At 40.7% G+C, this 27,840-nt stretch overlaps 1 protein-coding gene across 6 annotated transcripts in view; it reads left to right on the forward strand.

Annotated features, from left to right (window-relative positions):
- The window catches only part of LOC111245753 (uncharacterized), a 93,915-nt gene that overhangs the window by 26,563 nt on the left and 39,512 nt on the right, over positions 1-27,840 (forward strand). For 3 of the 6 annotated variants that reach the window (XM_086981941.1, XM_022794467.2, XM_022794468.2), the window contains exons 2-3: positions 451-1,107; positions 19,191-19,303. In XM_086981941.1, the coding sequence (XP_086838067.1) occupies positions 762-1,107; positions 19,191-19,303 (459 nt within the window). In that variant the 5' untranslated portion in view covers positions 451-761. Of the gene's footprint in view, positions 1-450; positions 1,108-13,796; positions 14,100-14,408; positions 14,503-19,190; positions 19,304-24,888; positions 25,607-27,840 lie in introns of those variants that run through there. The other 3 variants (XM_086981942.1, XM_022794469.2, XM_086981944.1) reach the window with 3 other exon arrangements.

The following is a 27,840-nucleotide window of genomic DNA, read 5'->3' on the forward strand; positions in this document are numbered from 1 at the left end:
CTCTTTTTTATGGTGTAGTTGATAAGCAATAATGAATGGGCTAAATTTAATTTCGAAGCAACAAAAAGCTATCTTAAAAAGCTATTGGAAGTATGAAAACGTAGAACGTGTACAAATGCAACACTAATTCTAATACTCGACGGATTCCCTCATGCAATTAATCACACAGAATATAAGTTTCTAACGGACGGGACTGTTCAGAACGTTTACAGACAATTGTCCGATACGTGTTATACGTATTGTGCCAAAACTGAATTAAGTTCTGTCTATGCCTTCCAACGAAATGTAATGTTGAAAATTGTTGCGTTTTAAGTGAGATGCGGCGGCATCGGAGCTCACGAAGCGCTGCTCAAGTGCTCACAAGTCGACAACACTCACATTTACTCTACTGTTATATCAACAGTCGGCCTTATTCTTGTATTACATATGATGTCTTGATCTCTATTTCAGACCAGAGCAGGAGCCCGTGAGTTCGCTATGGACCTAATGTTATGAGTAATTTTGGCGTCCGCCGAAAGAGGGCGCCGTCTCTTTGTCACTGCACAATCACTCATACCCACATGAGCGTTCCGTTACTACTTACGAACAGTTATTCTCAGCCGCATCTTCAACCCCCTATCCGATCAAGTTGATTGAACATTCACTCAAATCTCAACATTATTAACACCTGCTAAAGACTCGTTGGCCATAGGAACGGCTACCTATATACACAGCATCGTGGAAAGAAAAATAGGAGGAGAGGCTCATCAGTTCGCTGCAATATGGATCAGGCACCATGTCACCAGTTTAGCCATGATACGAGTCGACATCATTTACTAAATCTGTTGAGGGATCTTCCTCAGGAGGTGCTTAGGGGTCAAGATTTGTTGTCGTTAGACTCTGGTCTAAGTGTGTGCGACGAAGAGGATTCCACCGCGCCGATTCAAATGCTTTCAGATGGTGTACTACTTAACGAACGTATACCAGAAGCATTCAAAATACCCTTATCGTCTTCGCAAACGACGAGCTCAAAGGCCAAAAAGAATATCGACTTTCTCATCGACGTCGTAACCGATAAACTCTCAGAAGATGATCAACCTGACGAGTACGCTTATGTACCAAAAACAGGTCAGTGCGCCTTTTGTCTCTCCGTTTCTTTCTATACAGCTACGTACTCACTGTAGCCTTATGAGAAATTCATCGTTTTGTTCCAAATCAGTTATTATCGATGGACACCTTACGGACTTATCGAATTAGCATTCTGATATAGTCGGTCATAGGTTGTCGCATAGTGTTTCTAATTAGATGACACAAATCTGACTGGACGTATCTTTGACTCAATTTCTAGGCTGGTTCTGCTGCCGAACCCGAACCATTCCTTAAACACCCATGATTCAAACTGTGCTCCGTTTAAGCAGCTCAGGAGATTCTATTTCCAATTGAGTCCAATGGATTTATTTTACACAGTTTAGCCTGCTCATAGATATATTTGAATGGCTCTGATGCGCGGAGACACAGAAAGAGCCCGAAATAACTATCTGCGGTTTCTGCTTAATGGACGCACACATATACGTAGATAAATTGAAGGTAGCCGTTCGATACGTCCTTTACATCGTTTACAATGAACTGCCGTAAGCGGCAATCACTACGAAGAGGCTGTGCTGTTTGTATCAACGCAATGCTGTTCCAGTGTAGCCGTAGTTGTAGTTGATGATGAGTCTTCAAATACATATTTGCCCCGCTAAGACTATCGTTGTCGGAAGATAAATTAGCGGAGAGTTAGTGCGCTTTCGATGTGACAATGCTGACATGAATCGCTGACATTCTTCTCTTTGACAGTATACGGAATACCTGATCGATGACCAAACATCTGCTGCAATATATTCATCACGATCACTTACTAAGCATATCATTATAATTATATAATATTGTGTACTGCACGCACATGCGGTGTTTTGTATTCAAAGAGACGAAGCTGAAAATCTAGATTTATTGGGAAATCGGTGTTGTTTAACACCCGATTATTTGGTCACTGATCTATTATGAATCAACGTCCACTTCGTTGGTCCCGGGTGGCCAGGCGCTAGCTAATTAACCAGACACGAACCTTGCGAATGAATAGATTTACTCATGTAAATCGTTTAAAAAATGCGCGAAGGTACCAATGTGAAAATTTTCAGTAGCGCCTGATGCACTTGGCACTACAGTTTAAGTTCATTCGGCAACTTCTTTTCTATAAATAACGAACGAAGTGGCAGGTCCCTGACAGATGGCGGAATGACGTACCGCCAATTTCACCATCGCAAAGTGTCATAATGTATTCTCAATTGAAACACAATCACCGTTCGTCAGCTAGCCTCCTTGGCTACTCTTAACTTGCGCGTTGACGAGCATACGTCTTACTGCTGTTGTCGCATTATTATTATCTAAGCGGTTAGAAATTCCGGCATGATACAAGCCCTTCGAAAACACTTCAATGCATAAAACAGCATGTCCGCATTTGCCGCGTCATCATGATCCCTACCACCCGACCACTGGCCCCCCAACGAAACGGCTTTGAAAAAGGTTACCGTACACTGGCTACATTGTACCCCCGCAATCGTACTTTATTTGCTGGCGTTCTAGCTGTCTAGCCTCAATCAACTGACGTAATGAAATTTACCTATAAAACCTTTGTTTGTGTAAAAATATCCCGTATATGAAGAAACATCTCGAGAATTTTTTTCTTAATGAAATAATAATCGGGAGAAAATTACTCGGCTGGATTTGGCACAGATTATCGACAGGGAAGACACACGTTGACGCTAGCCGAACTCACTATTAGTGATTCAGTTGGGTGGCCGAATGGTCCACGCGCTAGAACTTAATTTACAATGCTTAATTTTCGGTCCGGTACGACGAGAATGTTTGCAAGATAGGCCTATGTATATAACTACGATATAGAAAATATCCTATATATCTCTAGACTGTAGAAAATGACTGATATGAAAACCCGACACGTAATCATATGCACGACGTCTTCTGTACATTACGAACGACACGTCTCTGTGTGACGAGGGTCACAAGGTCACGAATCATATCAAACGTGTAGGATAGTCGATCGAAATGAACTTAGCTTGCCTACTCTGACTGTGACTAGTCACGTTACAGTCCGAATCTAGCTGAGCCCCATATTGTTCCTATAAATAAATCTAAATTTGATTCTAGTCTCAGTTATTAATCATTTATTTATACAAATACTATCGCCTTTATCTAGCGCATTTACAGTCGGCGCTTATTCAAATCAACAAGCTCAAGCAAATAGTTTCAACAGTCAAGACAACTGCGCGGCATGTTGAACCGAGATATTTCTATATGGTTTTCGATGTATGAATGCGATACACACGCTATCATCGGCCTGTTTACAGAGACAAACAATATCGAACTGCTACCAGACGAGGTGATATAGTTGCAACTAATAATAGTAGTTTGTGGTACCGCCTCCTGCGGCAGTCACTGTCGACGCTCTTGCAGTTTGCCACTGTTTCGACTATGAGTGTATCCTATTGGCATACATTGACTATTAATGCCTGTCCTTATCGAACCTGAATTTTTTACGATTTTCCAGACGTTGTCTATTGGATTGAACTCTGCCGCAACGCCCATAGAGGTAACGAATCGCTTAGAGATGCCCTGTCGTGCGTGAAGACGTAGTCAGCATAAGGGAACGATTCCCGTATCTGGCGCAACATTTTGCTCTCGATAGCCTCGGCATATTCCTGGTGCTGTAGTATTTCCTGGTCGAAATGCACCACTTCAGTGCTTCTGCCAGAAATCATTAATTTTTGATGGATGTTCGATTTTGGGCATGACGGAGTTTTCGGAAAATCCTTCTCACACCCTTAGCACATGTGAAGGCATCATGGACGTTTTTTCCGAGTATGTAAAGATGAGGTCCACCTAAGAAACAGGCTTTCTCTCATTTCTCATCGACCCATTTTTTTTTTATGTGAACGTCCAATACAGACGAATTCGTTTCGTTCGAGGATTCAACCAAGCCTTCTTAACAGCTCTACTGTCTTTAAGTGCAGCCCTTTGAAGTCTGCAGCCGAGCGCAATTTTCGACACAGCAGGTTTGCGGGTTTTTGCCCTCCCCTCTTTTGAAGGACATTAGACAAAATCCCTCTGTCATTTTGGACTTCGCAAATAATTGCACGGCCCTTCCGCTTTACAGGATGCTCTTTTCGACTGTTATTGCCTATGTTGGGCGACGACAGCGGGATGCCTTTTTCTGAGTGTTTTAGCAACGTTGGCGACAGGATGCTGGGAAGTATGAGATGTTTCAGAAATTGCATTTTGTGTACATTTGTCTTGACGTAGCAATCAGTGCTTTCTGCTATTTAGTGACATCTATTCGCTTTACGTGCGATAAGACGCAAAACCACCAGAAAACGTTCGAGCCAGTTAAGCCCACCCCAAAATCACCACTTCGTTGCAGTTCCGCGCCGGCAAACGTCGCGTTAAATAGTGAGATAGGACGCGTCAGCTATACGTAACATGAGATATTAGTATCATATATGGATGCTGAAATAGTAGCAATCCGATTGGAACAAATAGTGACGTCTGCGATCGCTAAAATACCATACAGGTCATATCTCTTGTCAGCAATTCGGAAATATTTGCCGATATCTTCATCATATGTAGGGTACTGACGTAAAGTAGACTAACGCTGTTACAATAAACCAAAAACTGTTTTGCAACATCTCGTTTTAATATTACACAGTCAGCCTTGAAAGTTGAACCTATTTGATTGAGTGCCGACTGTAGGTCAACGCGATATCCCTTAAAAGGCGACTGTCAAATCGCCGTCTGTACGAGTTAATAAGATAGTTAGCTGTCCTGTTTGTTAGGCCACTTGTGATAATCGCAAATATAATTCGCAATCTTCATTCATTGTAGTTTGACGTAACGACAAGGACAACGTCGCCATTGTTATGCTTTAGACTTTTACGCTGATCGCTTGGGCCGCTAGCAATATTGTCGCTATTCGAAAGTCACATGGGTTCCTGCCCATCTGGGGAAAATAAAAGCCATTTAAAAACCAGGAATAAAGCCATATGCAGATATTAGTCAACATACATTTCATAGAGAAATATACAGATACAAGTAGATAGGAGCTGCTTTATGTGTGTGATGTTGACAACGGTTGGTACTGACAGGCGATTTTTATAGCAATGGGAATAGAGTATATCTAGTTTAGTTTTATGTACGAAGGCGCATAAAACACAGTGTGCGATAGCCAGGTTCCCAACCGGCCTAACAAGTCAACGAAAGTAACTTTAAAAGCTCGCGCCTCTGACGAGTGCTATACCCAGCCAGTCAAGCACTACCCCTTGTTAAGCGCGATATCTCCGCTTTATTAAGCTATAGGTGGCCATGTGTTATGGCCTTCCACATTTGATGTTCTGCTGAATAGCTGGAGTTCCACAGGTTTGTTGCAGTTTTCTTTTGAATAAAACCTAGCGCCTAAAACTTCTACGTAGACCGCGCTAGAGTAAAACGCAGTAACATATCTATAGCCCATTATGATTTTTTTGTAGCACTACTAGGGACAGCGGTGTCAAACATAAAATAAAAATACCAAACTATGATTTATTAAATTGGAGAGAAAGTCCTAGCGTTTTAACTACCACTTTACTTTTGATATACTGTTCGAGAGGGCTCTTCCTATTCAACGTGCTGTAATCGTATAGTATTGCGAGTCGAACTTCAACTTGAAGGACTGTTTCAAAGGTGGATGGTCCAGGTAAAAAAAAAAGTACTTTTGCGAATTTTCCGTGCTTTGGATATCGTTAAGGCCAAAACGGTCCCGAAAATTTGCTTTATGTACGGTAATGACGATACTACTAAAAGAACTGCTTAAGGGTGCTTTGTCAAGTTTGAAAACGGTATTCAAGATCTAGAGGATACCCACGGTCCGGTCGACCGTTTGAGTTTGACGACAACTCTCTGAAGGATCTTTTGAAAGAGAACAGTCGATAACCAATTCGAGAATTCGAAAAGGTGGGCTGCAGCCATTCCGCTGGGTCGTCGCTAACCATCTCAAGTCCCTTAAACTGACGACAAGATTTGGAGCTTGGGTACTTCATGAACTCTGACCCCAGGGAGGAGTCACAACTTAACGCTGCATCTCACAATGTCGCCCCGTATCGAACTTCACGCAACTAATACGGCCAATTATTGCGGAGAATCGACACCGGTGACGAAAGGTGGTATCTGTACGTCAACATGAACCAGAGATCAAAAGTCGTAGCTTCAGAAAAAAAGCCAAGGCTCAGAGTTCGACCAGATATTCGATCAACAAGGGCTATTGTTTGTATTTAGTAAAATTACGTGGATCTGCTTTATCAGAAGTTCCTTCTCTATGAACCGGACAATTGTTTATTTTGCCTAGCTATCCCAAGTGAAGCAGACTATTCAAGAGAAAAAAAAACTTATAAAACGAAGTCAGGTTATTCTGGACCATGAAACGCAAGGTCGCACACAGTAAAAGCTGCCCTTCTGGCCTTCTAATGAACCCTTCATATTCTCCAGGCCTTGTGCGCTGACGGTTCTTGCGTTTCACTAAGCAATCACTCACACGTGGTTGAAAAACTTTTCAAGACAGAATCGGCTTCTTTCTCGCAAGACGGTATGCATCGCGCGGTAAGCAATGACAGGATGCGTAACATCCTAGCTTATTGACGTAAGAGTAAAATATGCAGTGTTTTCTATTCAATAAAAAAGCGCTGGAGCTTTTTCATCAACCTACTATTATTTTCATTGTCCTCACCGTTATTATTACTTATGTGTTAAAACGGAAAACATAAGAGATATCGGTGCCAACGTACGATCCAGACCAACAAGTAGGACATCTATTGATCAGATGGATGCCGCGTGTGATTTAGCAAATGCACACATAATCGCGTCTATCGTGATGCTAATGCCCAATTCTTTCACGCCGATGACGTTCGTACTACAATTTAACGTCAGGCGATAGCTGCAGAGCATTAGAAAATTGTATGAATGATCGTCGAGCGCGGTTTCCACACGTGATATTTAATCAATCTGATCTAGGTAGCCCATCTGAGATAGGTGCTAAACTGACGAAGGCTGGTCCAAACAACGTTGTATATAGTAGAGGCTAGCGTAAATGATGAGACAATCGTATATGTCTAATAGTAAAGTATTGAGTATTCGACTGATGCCCAGATTGCATGCTGGATTAAACGACATATAACCTACCCTCTGCACTGGGTCATCCGCAAGCGGGGGAAGACACAAATAGAAATTTTTGTCGAATACTGTCGGAGAAGACATGAATAAGCATGACAAAGCGACCTATGCAGCTCTTGTTTGCCATCCTCCTCTACGAGCTCGGGTCTCGGAAATTACCTTTGTCTTTCGATATAACAAGAAGAAGGGCTTTGTGCCACATTACCAAGTGTTGTCCCATCGTGTAGCAATTCGGCGTGATGCTAACACTGCTGCCTCCTTAAGATATCCTGTTATTTCTCGTTTGATCACCCGCTTTGTTGGGCAGGAGCTTCTTTGCTGACCGTAATGTCGGTGGCTATCGTCGCTCTCATCCGGTTTGTCCCATGCCGCACTATAGAATAGCGGTGCTTTCAGCACAGCGCCCCTGGAAGTATACATCTATCAAGAAAGTATATCTGATTTGAGGAGACAGAGAGGGATCCACATCGTCACAGCTATCTATAAAAATGTTGCTTCGCCTCAAGGAAGCGGCCAGCTTCCTGTCTATCAGTGTACTTCCTCCGCTCAGTCCGGTAGACATGTTTCCATCATCACTACAGAACTATGGAAGCGAAGCGCTTTTCACGTGATGGGGTGGTTTACAGCCAACAGGTAAGTGTCTATTTGAGTTTGGTGAGCACCTCTGCGTAAATTGTCGAACAACAGGGTTTTACAATTAGGTTCGAACCCCTCAAATGCATATATAAGGCATCTCGAAAGAGTCGTTGACCTAAGGTTGTTTTGCAATGGGGCAAAAATAACTGAGGCGATCTTAAAGTCCGTCTCGCGATTTCTGTGTGGGCCTTTTTAGAGAGACTCGCATAGTCGTAGCGGCTAAATTGCTGGTAAACGAATTTTCAACGTATGAAGTCTATTTCGGCTTGTGCTACAAAACTTCAAAGGTAGGCAGACTGATTGCGCGGACATTGATAGTGGAGAGTCCATCATACCAGTTAATATTCGTTTATGTTTCAATTCAGTTCCCAGAATTTGCTAAGGAATAGCATTCCGGTCCCTCGCGGTTCACCCAACCTGGGCTTGAAGTCGCCTCCCACGATTGTTGGCCAGCCGTTAGGCAAATACTAGAGCATCTCGTCAAGTACTCTATTAGTAGAACTGAGCCTTCGGTAGGGTCTGTTTGGACTCATACTTTTATTATAGTAAGCTTTTGACTTGTCTGTATAAGTACGTTGCCATTGCTCAGGTACCGACTATGGCATAACGTGACGCCATTACTGGGCTTTCCCTTGCCTCGCTGGTGAGTGTACTGTGTAGGAACCCAGTATGTTAACCCAGGTTTCACATAGGATTATTGTATCTACGCTTTGGTAGGAATTCTAGCGAACGGATATCTTCACAATTCCATAGCGCAACCATTAACGTTTCGAAGGTGTCCTTGGGGTAGTTATTGACTTCGGAACTGATTGCAGGACGACAAGGAGGCAGGCAAGTAGCGTCTCTGTCGATGACGTGTCATATTCCTTACGATAGATTATACATAATATATAATGATTATATATACGAACTCGTTTCCCAAGTTAGTAGTTCTATTTGTCACTTTGAACTTGATCTAAATGAGAAAATACTGTCAAGATAACACTGGAAAGGTTTGGAAATAAGGCAACTTCTCAACTAATGAATTTCTTTAACACAGTGTCATTTATGTATGGTATGTAAGTTCTTGTTTTTGCGTTGACACGTAATTCGTATACGCAATGCTGAACTGGGTTGATAAATCTGGGCCCAAACAAATATATACTTCCTAAGTGATTGAGCTAGACTTACATATACATAGCATACTTCGAAAAGTTTTACGGCTATGATAATCGAGAGCGCAATAAGTTCGTTATGGTGTGATGACCGTAACCTACAACATACAAGGTACGTGAACAAGATGCTGAGGAGAATATGAAGTTACTATTAGGCTTAATAACTGCTAGTATGGTTGCCATGCCGTTTCATAGGGTTGTTGCAAAAACCCCAGATAGATCCAGCAAGATCTACCCTAATTAGATTTCTAGTGGGGGCGAATCTTTAGCGCTACACATAAAAAAAAATGGCCCCACGTATAGAGAATAGCTGCGAGTGCCAAATACAAAAGCAGCTTCAATACTTTTTGCCTGTCTTTTACTAACCGTTTTTGTAGCTTTCTGTCATCTACTCTATTTCGACTCTAGCTGTCAGCGTGCCTTTGATGGCCGTAACCAAATTGAGCGCGATTTTAGCGATTCTTTTTTTTCTATGCGTTAATAATCCAAAGGCTTACATGATAATGTTAATAGTTTCACTCACCTTTTCCAAGGCCTTTGATGTAGATTATTCGGATGAGTCTTCATCTTTCAACATTTAATATTATTACGTAAACACTACGCTATCAGTGGTATTAAAGTGGGAGCATTTCATGTTTACAGTTATTTTGGCGTACGCAAGTAAGGACTTATTAAGATAAAAAACGTTTTTTCAATTTGACCTTCTGCTACCACACGCAAACGCTTCCATTGTTCTCTAACCTAATCATGACGCTTATTTATGACGCATTGTCATTTACGAGCACATAATTTTATCCTTTAAAGCAGGACGCGTCGGAGACACTTACTAGGAGTATTATATCAATGCAACGTTCAACACGCGCTGCTCTACATCAGGTCTACTCGATACGGTATCCGAGCTCTCCGACCGCATTACATGGCTGACAGTCACAATTCCTATCAATACTATTATATTATAGACGCATTTTACCAGTTTGGACAAGGACAAGGACGAACAGTTGCAAATGTTATCCTACTGCTATTGTTGGGCAAATAGAATATTCATTAGGACCTCAGCCGCCCAAACTAACAACGTTGTTCGATACAGATCACTCTAAAAACAATGATTATTATTGTTAGTCTTTAATTAGTTAGGGTTCATTCAACCATTGCTGGATCTGTTGGTAGCTAGTAGATTTTTCAATCAGCATATCCTAGAGCCAGTCGAATTAAATTTAAGTTCCCGTTAAAGAGATACACCTTTCTGTCTCTGATATATTTTGTAGCTCCTATTGCTTTGCCGTTAGCCAACTGACCACCACAAAGCGATGGCGTCTGATCACCATTAAGGCCTCACATACACTTATTCCTAATCAAACTTGTCCGCGTAGTGGATGCTGCTGTTGTGTCATTTGGTTATTCTATAAGGTGTCATCACAGTTTACGCTTTCGCTCACTGACCACGGTACCGTCTATATCAATCGATTTTGCCAGCTTTTCTGACGTCGACGATACAGAGCGTGTCCGCTTCACCGCCAAAAGCCACTACCTGGTCGACATATCGCCAACGATGGCGCCCAGCTCTCCTCAAAGGCTTTTAACGAAATCACTTCGGATCTAAGTCCGACTGTATTTGTAAACATATGTACAAATTCATACACACACTATTTTACGATCTTATGAATCTTATTGGATGCGTGCCATAAAATGCAACTTAGACCCATTATTTGAAACGGGAATATCTGTTAACTACATCGACAGCAAAATTCAGCGTATAGAAGGCCTTTGTTCCATAGAGTTTTAGAAGCCATCCACACAAAGGGGTCATTTTTATTCAGATTAGGTTAATTTCATTGTAAATGCGTCACTCAATCGAAGAAAACATGTAAAGTAGATACATGAACTTCACCAAATTTGATATTTTTTTTAAAATTAAGCTAGTCGGAGAGAAATATTCTCATTTCTTCCTTTAAGATCAGAGAGGAAGGGTGCAGCGTCTCACTCTAACAAAAAATTATTGATGCATTATGTTTCCTTTGTTCTTCTTTGCGGTCCCGTTCGGCTTTTCATCCAGCTTCGAGAGCTAAAACGTTCGTCCAGCCAAATTATTTGTTGTGATTGCAATTTACAAGTAGTTAGAAAAGCTTCTAATCCATCAAAGCGTGATTAGAAAACACGGTGGGCGCCGATAACTTCAACTCAGGCCTTTCCAAAGCGGATTCAATATTTTTGGCCATACGCATCGGGCTTTTTCTGTTGGATAACGTCATTTACTTGATTCAACTGGGACTGTTGTTTGAAAATCCTTGTTAATCGTTCTATTCTGTTCAGGCATTTTAATAAATAAATAGAAATAAAGACAAATGTGCCAGAACAATTAAAGGCAACTCATGGTAGTGTTCGGATGGAGACAGCCTAGCTTCGAGCTTAAGTGTATCATCTAGATTCATCAATTCCTTTCTGTGCTTTACGTTGGCATAAAGATATTACTTCGCATGACTCGTAGTCATTCTGTAATTGGGGCTGCGTGTTCGTTGGTAGCGAGCCAAATGTTGAAAGACAGCAGAAGCCATCTTTCCTTGAGATATTCATTCAAATCGCAAGGCAAACGAGATACCAGTTTCCGCCAGAATCCCCTAGATCCAAACTACCTAAATGTTTCTAGTTTTATGTTCGATAGTGGCATTTTGTAGAGATACCTAAATATAGCTTACTATTTACAAATAAGCTTAAGGGTCAATTCGCCATTCAAAATCCTTATGAACCTGGGATGGGCTTCTGGTACGAGCAGCATTTTTCAGGTGCAGTCTTCCTAGCCACAGAGTCGATATTGTATGCAGCACAAGTATTAGCCGACCCGGTTCTTCAGCTTGGTAGAAAAATACAAAAGTAACTTTGCGTTTTCGAAGTGTAAAGTTGAAATTTTGTTTTCTTTGAAAAAAAAAGCAGCTATTTTTGAAGCTAGAACCCAAGAAGTAAGTGTACCTCCAGTGCCATTTATGGAGGAATGAGAAAGCACTTCGTTTATATATGCCTTCCATATGCTTCTCAAGGGGCATATTGAAGCAAGTAAACAGTGGAGACGAAGAAGACTAACGAACAATGTGAACATTGCCTTTTTCTTAATAAGTTAATAGCTTATTTACAACATTTTTATTTAATTCGAAGGTTAAATAAATGGCTGCAGCGTAGAGCTTTTTGTGCACAGACGATTGGTTCCGGTATCGAAGCTCTCCATTGTCCTCAAAATGATTAACTCTACAAAGCAAATTACCCAGCTCGCACTTAACTACAGCTTTTCAGTTGATTAGTTGAGAGTTCAATCTAGGCGAAATTTAATGTGAATTTTTTAATGTATCATTGACCCTTCGACACGAGAAGAGGGCTTGTCCTTAATATATTGCGTTCTGGCCACACTGCGGCGCTTCCTATCGAACGAACGGGGTGCACTAATATTATGGGTAATGGCGACGATGGTAGATATAAGTAAGTGGTGGATTATTTGTTTCAACAATTATTTCTCCTGGTGGTAATACTATTGATAGCAGTAGAACAGCTCGTATTTAATCTGCCTTTGGACACTCGCTGATTGGTTATATATGTTTATTACCACTCTGAACCGATCGACACTGAGTAAATTCGTACATTGAACGTTGGGTGCCATCCACAGCGTTATCGAAAGCACGGATGGTAAGACAATGGCGGCGTTTATAGCCGAGACCTGTAGTAACAGATCAATCGGGGCACAGTGTACACAGATGAAGAATTAGCATTACGTACCCCGTATAACGACAGCGTTCTAAAGGCTGACAATCAAGTCGCTTTATACGGATACCGATTTCACTATAATTTGAAACGAATATATAAATAAGATTTCGACCCGCTAAACCGTTAATCAGTCAGCCGTTCGTTTAGCTTATTGTTAGTTGCATATTATTGCTCGTTTCCAGATCAGTTGCTTTTTAGAGCTCATCATCGGACTCCAACGCTCGGCTACCTGTGTGACAATGACCCGATGACGACGCTTTTACCTGGGGCAACGCTCCATGCTGATAGTTTTGCTGGTAATCTATTAGTGTGCGTATTCATTATATTGCCATCTTGTCCTGCCTAAGCATGTCCCGCCCAGAGCGCTCCGCTGTTCTGGCAGATGACAGAAGCTTCCATTACGGTTTTTTTTGTTACTGCTGTAACCGCTACATTTGTTTTAGATACACTTGATTCGGATGCCGCTGCCGGCAACAGACGGCTGGGTATGAACAAAACGTAACTCGCATGGCATAATGGGAGCAGTCAATCGGCAGCGGAGAAGTCACTGTCTATATTTTCGGTATTTGCTTGCCGTCCACGTTGAAAGATGCTTTGATAACAAACGAAAACCTCAGCTGATACTTGATAATATCAAAAAGTAATAACAGAGAGAGCATATTCCGGCTTCTCTGGCTGAATCTAGTCTACCTGTATAGAATACGATACGCGCCTAACAGCTATGGGGCTGCAGGGTTGTTCGCTTCCACTGAGGATATCGGTCTGTATGTCGGATTATGGCAGTCTGCCCGCAATCGCTTCTAAAAGCTCGTCTGAGTATTCCCAGGACACTTTAATTCGCTAAAATCAGATCTCTCTCTAGCTTTTACCATCTGTTTGATTCAGTGCAAAGTTAACTTGCGCGTGCTGTGCACGTGACTAGCGTTTGCTATAAAGCGAACCGATCAAGCATCGTGCAGATTCTTGTCCTGATCATTCGTATCGTTTTACGATCGGCTATCACCTGCATAGACACCTACGGTCGTTTTGCAAACATGCGCTTAGAAGCTGTTTACGTTTATGAGAGACTTGACTCGAACCAGTCGTCTATAACAGAGGTGTCAGGAGCTAAAGAACATGCAAAGCACGTGCGTGCAAATCCGAATTACGCACAAATACATCCAATTTTGAGTAAAAGCTAAACCGTTGCCTCAGACAACGACGCCCGTACCTCAGTGCACCTTTGGATCTTACGCAGTACGCCGCGTTGGAAAATCAAAAAGCTGTAGAAAATGGATAACGACGTATCGCTAGCTCTCGCTAACGCTGAATTCAACGATGACCACTACAGTAAGTCACCGATTCACTGACAACTCGCTAATATCTTTGTAGGTTAGTCATTTCGTACTGGTAACTATTACAGATACAAGAAAGGCTGGTAATGATTGAACAGGGCACATCAACCGAACGGTTCGGGTCTCCAAACATTTTGAATTCGTCTGGAATACCAGATGTCAGTTGACACAGTCTACATTGAGAGTAATAGGCAAAACTGGGGGTAGGACGCGTTGTACTTGTGTGCTTTTCGTTGTGCATCAAAGGAAGATCTTGTTTGGGTGACTATAGATTTCTGCTGTTGTACACGGTTCTCGGTTCCAGATTATTATGCCATGTGTTACTGTGACGTCGAACTACCCGCGTACCCGCGAAAACGGGCATCACCCCACCCCCCTCTCTGGTTACGACCCCCAATGTACTGCTATGCTCACTCCATCCGGTTTTCATCCAGCAAAACCTAAAGGGTCTTTTATAAGTATCTATAATATAAAAATACCATACTAATATCGCTGTAGTAGCGTCCGTCTCGAAACTTGGAATGCCTGATTCTGTGCATCATCTTCGCGAACATTATTATTAATTATTTTGCTAACAAAATGTCTTCACCTCTATCAAGCCTCGACAACAGCCAACGAGGTTTTAAACGGCAGTCATATGTCCGCTTTTAAGGGCTGACGCTGAAAAGAAGATTTCATGGCACGGCTCAGCTTAATTATCGTTTGGCTAACGAGAATTTACATAGACATTAGTGAAAAATTTCTGCCACTACCAATCATTTAATCGACAAGGGACGGTGGGCCAAATGTGTGCTAAGCATTTAATGAACGATTGTTCTCGTAGCTACTAGAACAATAGACCCTGATAGTCTTCGTTCGACGGATCTGAATGACGGGAATCATTGACGGGTGAACGATTTTCTATGATAAGATCTGCTGTAATCTGTTCCAGTTCATTGCACCTTTACATCTGAACTTTGCTTGCGTTTAGTTTTTTTTTTGTTATTTGTTAAAAAAAAATATTGTCGCGGTTTCTAAGGGAACGTACTGACTTTATGTATAGTCTTTATAATACATCTGGATTAAATGTTTATAGCTGATACGCTCTGTGATCCGTGTTTCATATAGGAATGCTATCGGCATGCAATAATTATAAACTTTATGATTTTTTCTATCTTCGTGGTTAAAAATTACAAATAATAATAATTGCAAATATTGTAAGTTTGTTCTTGCAATCGTTTTAAATGTTTGTCCTTAAAGCTCCGCAAAATCTCATTAATCCACTAATGCTCTTTGTACGTTTGTGGTTGGCAATCTATAAATGGCTCACAGGCGTCCCGCACTAATTGTGAATGATTATTTTTGATGTTTTTGTCGATATTTTCCCCACCTAGATGAGTAGTGCTTTTCAAAATTTCTTTCATCGGCTACTGTGGATGCTGGAAGCAAGCCATATATTTATTAGAAAACAAAAAATACGTCGTTTTCACAATTTGAGTGAAGATTCACCATTGTCGAGTCCATTCACGAGGACGACGAGGACCACGGACTTATTTTTTTTTACTGAAAACCGACTGCCGATTTCTATGCGGCTTCGTAAAATTCGAAAATGGTTTTTATGGGGCAAGGTACAGGCTCTATCCTAAAAGGCTTTAAATTTGTCGAAATGCGTAAAAAGCTATTTTGTTTGTGCTGGATCCTAATACAGGAATTAATAGCTGTCTGGCTGGTTCTTCTGGACTTTTCAGCCATTTTGAACTCTAGGATATTTAAAACTTCAGTTTCTTTGGAATTCTGCGTAGAGCGTACCACAAAGACACTTTTAGACGTCTGACTTTAACCAGTATCAGAAGAAGACTGTAAAATTAAAAGAAAAAATAAAAGATTAGTGCCGCAGTCTAGCTCCCAAATTGAAGCTATGATCGACATCGAGCAAACATGATTGGTGTGCCAATTTAAACATATGCAGACAATTTCATTCCTCGAAGTACTTTCGTTTAGAAATATAGTGTGATAAGGATTCCGAATCAGCTAAACATACGTGAAGTTTACCAAATGATGAGTGAATCCGTAAGGTCTGATGCACTGTATGAATAAAGACATATAACAATTTTTTTTTTCTTTAAAGATAACTATCATTCATTTTCGTTGTGTCGTGACGTTCCGTCGAAACGGAACAATAGTTCTGTTTATATCAAATGTATCTTCGATTTCTGTAATCTTGTTTTCGGCGTCATTTAGATCGATAGGCAAGATTATTGCATGGTCAGCAAAGGCTGTCATTTTAGTTGTCCCAGGTGATGAGCTTCTGTATCAAAAAGGAGGCGGAAATAGACTAGTCACCTGATCGTACCTGGTTGTTTCCTGTTAGTCGGATTGAATTTGGAAAGGCTCACCGAGCCCCAGGACATGCAACAAAATATTGTTGTCAAACGATTTTTTCATGTTGACAAATGTTACTGGGGCTATCTTATTCCTCAGTGTGTATTTGTTTCCGTATGTGTCTCGGTAAAGGCTTGCTTCCCAGTGTTTTCGACAAATAGTTTACATGAAGCAGAGGAATTCGTTCCAATCGAATATATATATATTAAGTCTGGTTGATTTATGGAGCTCTGAACTTGAGGAGATGGTGGCTTGGTAAAACCGGATAGAACAAGGGCTTTGGCTGATACATGATTTGAATATGCCATAAAATAAAGAAGCTACAGGTGTGACGCATTTTTAGATAAATCGTTCAGGGGACGTGGCGTTGTTCTTTATGAAAACTAGATAAATTGTGCTCGCATTAGGGATAGCGCTCTTAGACTGCTCATGTTAAACCTGCCAACAAAAAAAAGTTAGACGCAACTCCAATTTTCAGCCTTATGTTCGAATCATGTCTCTTGACTAACTAGCTAGGAATTTACAAATGTCTCTACATTTACGAAGTCATCTACTATCGTTATGGATATTATCTAAAATTTTATAGTGTTTTTGTCTTTCGATCAACAAGTGGCTGTCCTTCGTGTATCTTATTTTTCTGTCTGGCGTTTTTCATCAGCTATGGTCTCGTCCTTATCTGCGGCTTTGTCCTTGCGTACTGATCGTTGACCGCTATTAGTTTGATTCCCTTTTTCGCCCTCGTCGTCCGGCTTCTTGCTTTCTTACTACTGTAGCCGGCGTCGTTTGAGCTTGAACCGTGGAAGGTCTTGCCGGATTCGATGCCAGATTTTCGCAGAGCACTTTGTGTGCCCGTGTCAGCCCAAACTTCGAAGACGTCATTCCCAATGCATCTAAGTATCATATGAACAAAGCCTTATATTACGCTTCTGTTGCACCATCTTCAAATGGAAACCATTACCGGTACATTCATTATAGGAACGCTGTCTTTATAAGTACGAATTGCCTATTCACGTTTCGGCAGTTCTGCCTATTTTCTTTCTCTTATTTTTTTTTTTTTCAGCTATTTTCTTACTAGAGCTCACTGCGCAAGGTAACACTCTACGAGGTAACGCTCTAGAGCTCGATTATGATTCTGAGACGTTTTGTAAAATCAAACAAAATGTATTTGTTTGATACGTTTGTTTGTTTGTGATAAAATATACGTATATTTTTTCACTTGTTTATCAAGAAAATACTGGTTTTCCTTACCTTGTTTTAGTAACTGTTACTAGTCCTCAACGGTTGGCTTCCTTTTATCAGTATATGTTAGCGAGAGTGATATGGGATAAGGACAAGTATTTGCGTACAATTACGGATGGTCGTTTTTAACTATTTTGTTTAATCTCTGCCTTATTTACGAAAAGTTGGCATCCACAGATAAATTCATCCTGCTGTTATTGGTGTAACTTACGTAAGTGTATCAATTCAAAATACATGAGACAAGCCATAGTATGATTTATTGCATTGAGGTGTCGATCCAAAAAAGCCGTTTACTCGTCAAATCGACGAAGGTGCAACTGTTAAGGTGTTGATCTAGCAATAACTAACAATTTATAGATAACTTGCTATTTTATCCTTTTTTGGTTAAAAAAAAATATGATGCACATAATTATAAGAAAATTAAAGGGAAAAAAAAACAAATTCTATTCTATATTCCAGTCGACACAAAAGATGATCGAACCCAGCCTAGTTTGGTATGTAGGTCCGGCCGTGCGTCTGTGCGTTTCCTTAAAATTAATACTGCCACCTGCCTGGGACGCTGGCCTTATTATTATTATTACTAGAAATTTTCGTGAACTACATAATGGATTCTCGACAGGTGTTTTAGGCCTCACTGTTTTGTTAATGCGTGCACCTCGCTCCAATAGACAGCGTATACTATTTCAACCGTATAACGGTTTATTTATGAATTACAATATAACAACGACGATGCCTAAACACTAAGACATTATTGGGAAATTTTTAATAGGTCTAAGGTTTTTGACGTTTTTAACATAGAACAAAAAGATGGTCCTTGTAATATTAAATAATGCCGCTAATATTATCGATATACGTAACGCTGCGCCTTAAAGTAACCCATATGTCAATTTTTATTGAGCTTTTTTTTCATTTCAAAAATGCTTTAGTTTAAGTATCGAGGCAAGGGCAAAATGAAGGACGTGATACCCTCGCAAAATGAAATTCGTTATAATCCCTCATTCGAGGTTATTTTACCGTTATATAATCGTATAAGATCTTTTTTTGGCAGGCGACAAATGTTTCCATTTATTTTAAAAAGACCATGTAAACATTTGCTGCGGGCGGTCATATTTGAAAATTACACGTGGAAAAACGCATTTACAGTCTGTTTTTTTTTGTTGCTGCAATTACTATGTGATAAGATTATGGTGAAATAATGAATATTATAAATGATAGAAACATCGTTGTCTTTTATTGTGCTATTATTAACAAGCAAAACATCGACAAACTGCTCTGTGATTTTTAGGTATACCCTGATATGAGGCAACACAAATGATTTATGCGAAAATGACAAAAGGTTTGAAGTTAAAGCAACTAGCTCGATCTATTATTTCCCTTAAAGCTTAATCGTAGGAGATAAGAAAAGCATCTTTAACCTGGTTTGTTGTCTTTTTTCGCCGAATTTTCACGGATCTGCTTTTCTACGGCATACTCGTTGTCGTTGTAGACCTACAACTTGCCGCGGAGTTGGGCAAAACTCTCCTAGAACGAAATCAAGAACTCGAAGAGAACGCTCGCAGACTACAGGCCGTCATTGAGCATCAGTCACAGGAAATTGAGGTGAGTGTCTGCATTTTTATAACGGTCGTTTAGTAAAATCTCAGCTGATAAGCTATTTCAGATTGCCAGCCTCAGCCCTCCTATACTTATTGCATTACGTAACCGCGGATCACATAGCCAGCTTGTGTGGTATCGAAATGATACACTTAGCATGATGCGTATATGATTGAGGCAATATTGTGTTGCCCATATATTATATTATTCGATTATATAATATCCGATTTGGATTGTACAATAGGGCTCCTGCATCTTAAGAAAGCATTTAGAATAAGGTAATTAATAAAGTTCATGGTTTCACGATCATTAAATTTGTTAAACGCAAAGGATAGACAGAATGCAGATCTGCAACTTACAGAGGGACTATCAAATAAATCCACCTAAAAAAATATAATAAGTGAGCCGAGAGTATTGTGTGTTTATGTGTGCAAGAACGGGACGTGGAAATGCACCAATCTCGACGGTTCAATAGTCGATGTAATAATAATACGGCAGTGACTGGTGCCGATAATGGACCCTTTAAAGCGTTGCAAAAATGTTTCGTACGAGGGTCTCAGTAGCAGAATCTTTTGAGCTTTTTTATTCATTTTAATCAATCTGCCTCGAATACTCCTTCAGCGAAATCTGGATAAGATTATCTGTAGTTTATCTAACTTTACGAATAAGGGAAACGAGTGTCGATGGCCTGCAAGACGAGGGACTGCTTAGGAATTTTCAACTTACATAAGTTTAATTTGCGGACTCAATACTACTAAGTTGATAAGAGCATAGGGCTCCTTAAAACAGGGACCATTTTGGAGTACGTTTTCTTCCATTTAAATAGCAAAAAAATGTTTTTCTACAACGATAATTTATTTTGGCAGGGATGTGCAATAGGTTCTTAATGTGCCTTGTTTTAAAGCGAAAGTTTTATGACTGCATGGCGGACATTTAGCATGTTAGGAACTGCCATCAGTCACACTTTCGGGTCACGCTCATTGAGAGCAGACGGGGCGTTGTGTAGTATCGTTACTCATAGGGTCACCCAGAGACCGCTTATGCTGGACAGTCGCGTGACAAGCGCACTTGAAAACGAGCCCAGGTGGAATCTCTTATCAAACCTTTAGGCATAAAAGATTCACGGGACACCCACGATCAAATGAGTTAGTATACATATAATATACACATCAACTATATTCCATCCTGTACATCGACCTGTGAGACGCTTACGCTTTTCATTCCAACTTCAGATAAGGATTTGAAAATGCAAGTACGCTAATTTTTACTATGTGTTTGTTGTTCATTGTGTGTATCCCACCATTACGCAGTGTTTCAGTATTTCCATCTTTCGTCATGAGTTATCGTAATCGTAACGTTTGCCGCTCGAATAATCACATGTTGCCCCCCCTCCTCGCGCACACACAAGGACACCGTTGCCGACATCGCCTCTCAAGCGATTTTAAAATCAATCTTATTTGTGCTACGGTTCATTTATACTTTTTTATGCGCATTATTGTTATTTTTTTTTCTTTTTTCAACTAGTCTCTTCAGGCTTGCGCCGAGATTACCTCGCTGCGATTTACGATTTACATAATATCGTTGTTTTCGATATATATAGAAGAGCTTTTGCTATGTATGTTCATGGCGTTACATTAGCATGCTGACCTGGCACGCAACAATAGATATTACGTGGTGTGTTTGTGGTCCGAACGGTTCTGGTCTCATAATTGCGCGCTACGCTTCAGTCAGTAACAGTGATTGTGACTGAAGTAGCTGCTGATCGCCAACGAAGCCAGCCTCAAGGCTGAGAAAAGATGATTTTTCGGTGAATTATTTGATAACGATATATTTTTTGCATCTGCAACAATATCTCCTTCCTATTACGTATTCTATTCACTCAGGAAAGCTAGAGTTTTCACTGCCTTCTTTGACGTCGTTTGTTGCACGTCATGCGCGCTTTACTATGCTGTAAGGCTCCGTGCGCGGTGCTAGTAGAATAGCCCTTGACACTTACTTCAGAGTTTTTATGCATTTCTACTCCGGAGTGATACCTTCTCCCAGTTGAAAAAGAATTGGTACCACTATCTGACAGACAGAAGCTGCTTTTCCTGTCGGATTTCAGGGCAGAGATAGGGAGTGTTAAGTATGCACTACCGCAGGAGATGATGGTTTTGAATATGCTTCACCAAACGTTGTTGTATTAATAATGATACTGCCGTCGTCGCCACAACGACTGCCTGAGCTGCTTTCAACACATGCAGCACCAGCGCTTACGCTTCAGGGTAATGACCAGGCGCCATACAACCGGCGGTGTGGCCAACCGACAATTGGTTGCCGATGTTCAGATCAGTTCCTGGTTGCCGATTGTAGTACAAAGAGTCAGTCAAGAGAACGGAAGAACTCGCCATTTTTTTCGTTGTCGCTTATAATAGTCGCCGTTATCCGGGCTGGTCGCCGCATTTTCTGGGACAGTCGAAGCGGCTTTCACTGCTCAGCACTGTCTGAAGGTCTGTGAGTGGATTAGTTGTACACCTTTGAAGCCTGCATCCTGCTCAGTCGCTTGTGGCTAGAAGCGTCCTCGTTGTCGAAGGCTGGCTTTAGTCAGAAGGAACATCGGCTATTTTTCCTCTTGCTGAACTAGTGCAGATGTCTGCTCTTGGCCTTGTAATTTGCCTTGGCGCTAGGCGATCGTCAATATCCACACCGTAGTTGTCAAAACGTAAATCGAAACCCTGCTCCCATTGTTGTAGTTTCCTAAACTTGTACGATTATTTATGTTTTATAGTTTTCAACAGGTGGAAGCTGTGGCAAATTCTGTAGTTCTGAAAATCACCTTCTCTAGATTATTACTGCTGTAACGTTGCGAGCAAGGAAGGAATACAGAGAGAATAACCTGCATGTTCCATATATCACTTATAGCTTGTATTTCCTGTGTTTTTACCTTTAATTTCTTTTGGTACGTGGTGTATCGTTTTTGATGGATAAAAAAAACGGTCGGTTCTCCCTTACTTGGTCGCCAGTCTGTCGGGTATTTGATGTTCCGCTATTCGGTAAAAGTGAAAGTTCCATATACCATTCCATATTCCAATAACATAATGACGATTTATTAGGCACATGAAGCTCATGCACTAACTGCGATTGGCTCAAGCGGTTGAAGTAACACGAACCATATATACTGCCAACGTAGTACTTCACTGTGACGATTGATTTCACGCTTTTGTACGATAGACAAATAGGAAACAGTCACTATCAACTGCAAGTACCAGTCATTTGCTCTACTGTTCCACTACTAGCTTCTCAATGGAATGAAATAAATCTCGAATTATTGCTGCGTCATTTACTTATATCAAACGCTTAATGTGACATTTAATTATTTTTAATGAGAAGGGACAAGGAGCAAGGAAAAATCATTGTCTCCAGTCAATTCAATCCGTAACTGGATGGATGTGTTACTAAATGGCTAAACAGCTGGTCAGTACGATCAACCCCTTGCTTTCTGCATATACTCATCTGCTTACAGAAACATGTTTTGGCTTAAGAACAGTCCGTCCTTACACAGTTTTCGTCCGTACCTATTTTCTAATAGCTCATTGCATCTGTTTCCAGTTCACATCCCTCGGCCCCTTGTTTGTAAATTAGCTGCTTTTTTTAGATTCGTTATAGCCTTCAAACGGCACTCCCTCTAATCATGATGAGTACGATGATGAAACAGCTAAGAGTTTTACAGGAGCACAAACTACGTTATGATAAAATGAAGCTTCTTCCAATATATTATCATACCTTCACCCGTTTATTTTGTACGTTTACCTAGTTTGCAAACGCCCCACATTAGTAAAATGTTTCCACACTTGCTGACCTATAATTAGTATCTAATAACCAAGTCCATTGTGCGTAAGCCCTTCGCTTGTAAACGCACAGCCGTTCTGAACAACGCACTGCCTTCTAATTGTGATCGTGCATATAGTACTACCTCGTAGATGAGGGTGTATTTGCATGGCCAAAAAAAACATGCCAATGGGGGATACTTCGCGGGGTCGCGACCGTTGGGTCAGTCGGTCTGACTGCTTATCCGTATATCGGAAAATCGGGAGCAATCAGCGACTACTGTTATGATGTCTAGCTTAATTACGTTGCCGTATATGCTGGGCCTAGCCTAGCAAATGTATTTATTTGCTAGCAACTGGGCACTACTAGCGCCATCTACCGATCACGTCTTACAAAGATATAGAAGACGTACGAGTGCTGCTAGCAGGATTCATGTTAATGATGCTTGTCAGTGCCGACCTATGTAGTTCAAATACAGGCACCTTTAGCTTGATTATGATTGCATGTTTGTCTCATCGGTGCATTCGATCTGAATACTGATTTCCTGATCGTTATCGCTGCTGCGGTCCGATTACGAGAACGGATACGAGGAGCAACCGCATTTGCCCATGAAAGTCGTTAAGCAGAAACAAAAGCAGCCCAAGTTTATCTTAAATGTTGCTGTTTCGTTCTACTCGACGAGCTGTAAAGCTAATCAGGGGACCACATTTTTAATCAGGCAGTACGTTCACGCGAGATGGTATTCTCTTTGTTGCTGTCGTAGAATTACTAACGGACGTACCACTGACTAGCTATTCTATATGTACGTACATACAACAAACATCCTGATACAGCCACAAAACAACAACAAAAAAGGTACATATTATCAACTTTCCCTATCAGCGTACGGTGTTGCGTGTTTACTTATTCAAATTGTAAATATTAGGTGCCAGTTTTTGGGCTGATCATGTTGGGTGAGCCATAAAATACTTGACCTTTTAGGGAATTTATTGAAAACAAATGTTCAAAATACTATTATGCATAATTTGTACAATGCGCCAAGCTATCCATCAGCTGCCCTGCTTGAATCATCTTGTTGTAAAGGTGCTCATCCACGAGCTTGTTTGTTATGCTATATATATATAGCAGAGAAGTGAGACGATAAATATGATCCATCAATATGAAGCTCAGTGTTCAGGGCAGCTGTTCCTTGCAATAGAAATTTCTCTTACAATTGTAGGAGTATGGCCAATTATAAGCAAGACAGGCTATGGGTTTGACGTCCTTCTACAGCAGTCTACGCGCTGAATGACGTATAACACAGTCGATATCACTAGAGCTAATCAGGAAGTTCTTTCATATCGAATATTTGGCATCTTTGTGTAGATTTTTATTGCGTACATTAAGACGACATATGTCTTATTATCTACATGATTCTTACTTCAACTGGTATCGTACCCATTAACTACAGCTGCTTTAGTGCATTATCATATCAACAGTTGGTCAAATATTACTCGATGTCATTGGATGATTTCGTTATTACGGCTGCGTAGAGATCTCCTAGTCAGCCAGACTACGTTTTTAGTAAAATCTTGGCTGACGAGAGCACCGCCGGATGTACCATTTCACTCAACTTTACGAATACTCTGCATCTAGCGTCAGCGGCTGCAATTGGTTGAGTTTACAGATTTCTTAGTGCGGTCCTTACATTACTTCATGTACTGTGATGTATATTCTAATGTATATTAAGCGTATCTAAAGGCATTTTTAATCGGCAGACATCGTCTTAGCTACGATTTCTGCGATAGCCTAACGACAACGAACACTGCGCGTAGAACGACTCTTCAAAACCTTCCGGGAGAGCTAAGTCGATGGTCAAAGCCGAGACCCCGACCCAATCATGATGAAGTCGGGCCATAATCTGCCTCATCGTGAAGAGTCTACCTGCTAGCCAACAACTGGCCGGCCGTCGAGAAGCTGCGTCAGCCTGAAACCCTGCCTTCCTCTGTCCTGTCAAACTGTGGTGGAAGGAGAATCAACCCGTCGTATCATAAGTATCGTGAAGTCTGCGTAGGAAAGGGTGCCCTCAGCTTGGTTGGGTGCATTTGTTGCTGTTACACGAAATAGCGGAGTTCGCGTTGACCGTGGTAGTGGTACAAGTGCAAGTGTTGGAAACGGCTTGTTGGGATCTATCTATGCGCGCGGGCTGCGTTGGAAAGGAAGCAGGTGACGGTGATGCCCATGGGACTTCCTGGCAAAATATGCTAGCTGTCGATATCAGAAAATTGTTTGTGTATAGCCGTGTTGTATGGTACTTTTTTGGTAGATTATATTTGTATGCGTAAGAAACTGTTGTGAGTACGAACAACGGAAGGAATTATTGCTCTTCTCCAATCGAAAGGCGAAGCGGAGATCACTATGGATTGTGTTATTTGGGTAGCAGATTTTACTAAAGTGTGTGATATTGTTTTCGACATCAAACGGCAGTTTTCGAAGAAGTGCTCCCCATTCTCACCTCATGAGGTAATTGGTGAAACATATATAGAAACATATAAAGTTGCATTGTTGATTATTTTGCTCACCGATGCTATACATAATGTAGTGGCTCAATATGAACCCAGGACATATTTCGAAATTCTAATTATTCGCTCCACAAAACTGTACCAGGACCACCAGTAAACAAGTGGGCACCATGAGGAGAACCTACTTTATACAAATACATGTTTAGATGCAGACGTAGTCATGTACATGTCACATGCATATTTATACTTAATTTAAACATACGTTCTCTTCCGAACGGTGTTTGTCATAATATATATATATATATATAGACACGTACAATTTTCTAATGGAGGAAGTCAGTGTCATCAATTGAAGATTCGATCAGCTCTGCAATAGCTCTAGAAAGCGCAGTTAGAATCCCGTGTTTACAGTGGCGCCACCTGGTCTCAAAAACAAGTATCGGGCACCTTCCCATTAAAGGGTGGCATAACACTGTCCCGTTTGGCTTCGACGCGGATAGGTGGCGCTGATGCCTCGATTGATGTTAATCAGCTCGCCGCAGAGGGCGCCATGGGTGCTAGGCAATTTCTGCATAACTTTGCCACACCTAGATTGTTTAACGGGAATCTCTTTGCAATAATCTTGGCAATTTTTCATGAATTTTCATAAAATTTTCACCGATTTTTCACCGAATGAAAAATTTCATGCGCTGTTTTGTATTAAAACTTACGGGGCAGCATTGATACGTAGAACCATCACACAAGTGTGTGTTATTGGTGCATACTTTTAATTTTATTCGGCTGCTTAGTGAAAAGTTTGGAGAGACCTTGATGTGGATACCATATGGGAATGTGATTGCTAATCTGTACACTGAGTCCCGAAAAAATCTACTTGATATGTAATAGGCCACAGTCCTTCGGAAAAAACACACGAATCTTATTATCAATACAGTAGCTGCTTTGTGTAAATGGTGAAACTAGGTAAAAGTAAAGAGAGATATATATCTCTCTTATATAAGAGAGATATATATATATATCTCTTATATATATATATATATATGACGGTTACACTTATGGAAACGGTATACTCTGAATCTATACATTTATTTCTTTTGTATTTCATTTGTATGAAGTATTAGGCCGTAGCACCAAATATTATTGCAAGCAAAAAAAAAATTACCAACTAGTCCTAATCCTTGTATTTACACGGGGCATACATAGCTGTGAACCTTTTAAGGAAGTTAAAACAGTTTACTTCTCTTGTTATCAGAACACAAATACACATTAATGTTAGTCAGTCATCTTTATGGGACCAAAATAAGAAAATTACTGATTGATTTATAACATTTCAGCAGTCGAAAGAACTTTGTAGTTGGTGTAAAATATGTAGTTGGTGTAAAATATAAGTAATATAAGACCTCACGTCTCTACGACGGGTGTCAAAACAATTATTAGCGCATTATGTAGCCTTCTACGAAGTCTGATTTATAAACGGATAGTTTCAAACTGTTTCAAAACGTTCCGACCTGTCTTATAATGCAGTGCATATATCCGCTCAAGGGATGGCTAGATCTGACTGCGGCACATCTAAAGGCGACTCTACGAAGAAGTCGACTCTGCACTCCTTCAGCAACATTAATCCATTGGTTAATGTGTTGCCATGTTTTGCATCGTATAGGCCATGACCCGCAAAAACTAAAAAGGCTAATTTCTGTCCCATAATCTAATGCTCTGTAGAGGTCGACCGTTGTCGATTTACCGGACGATCATTCGCCGGACGGATTGTTCGCTTCTCATGCTGTAGTTTTGGCATTTGTTAGTGTTAGCTGATGATCCCCCTTTTGTCCAGCTTTCTTATTTATCTTGCTTACGATAGCTTTCATTCTCGCGAATCATAATTAGAACTGTAACAAATCATCTACATATCATACATGACAACGTGGATTTTTATTCTGTTTCACGGTTTGGTACATAAAAGGTACTTGTTCGCTTTTAACGTATCGAAATTCTAAAAAATCTTGCATTGTCTCTAGGTTAAACAATCATCAGTCTAATTTTCAGGCGATGAGTAACTTATCTTCAAAAATTGATTTGCTTTTAACAATTGACGCTGTATAGCACCTGCGCCGCTGTTTGGACGAGTAAACTTAAGCCGGACTCACACATTCGAGTAGCAATCGACATGTACTATGCAGCATTTGCAGATGGAGAAAGAAAAGAAACGTCTTTAACTAGATCCGCAGTACACAATATATA

Source organism: Varroa destructor, unplaced genomic scaffold (assembly GCF_002443255.2).
Source record: "Varroa destructor unplaced genomic scaffold, Vdes_3.0 BEIS01000002.1, whole genome shotgun sequence".
Taxonomy (NCBI): Eukaryota; Metazoa; Arthropoda; class Arachnida; order Mesostigmata; family Varroidae; genus Varroa; species Varroa destructor.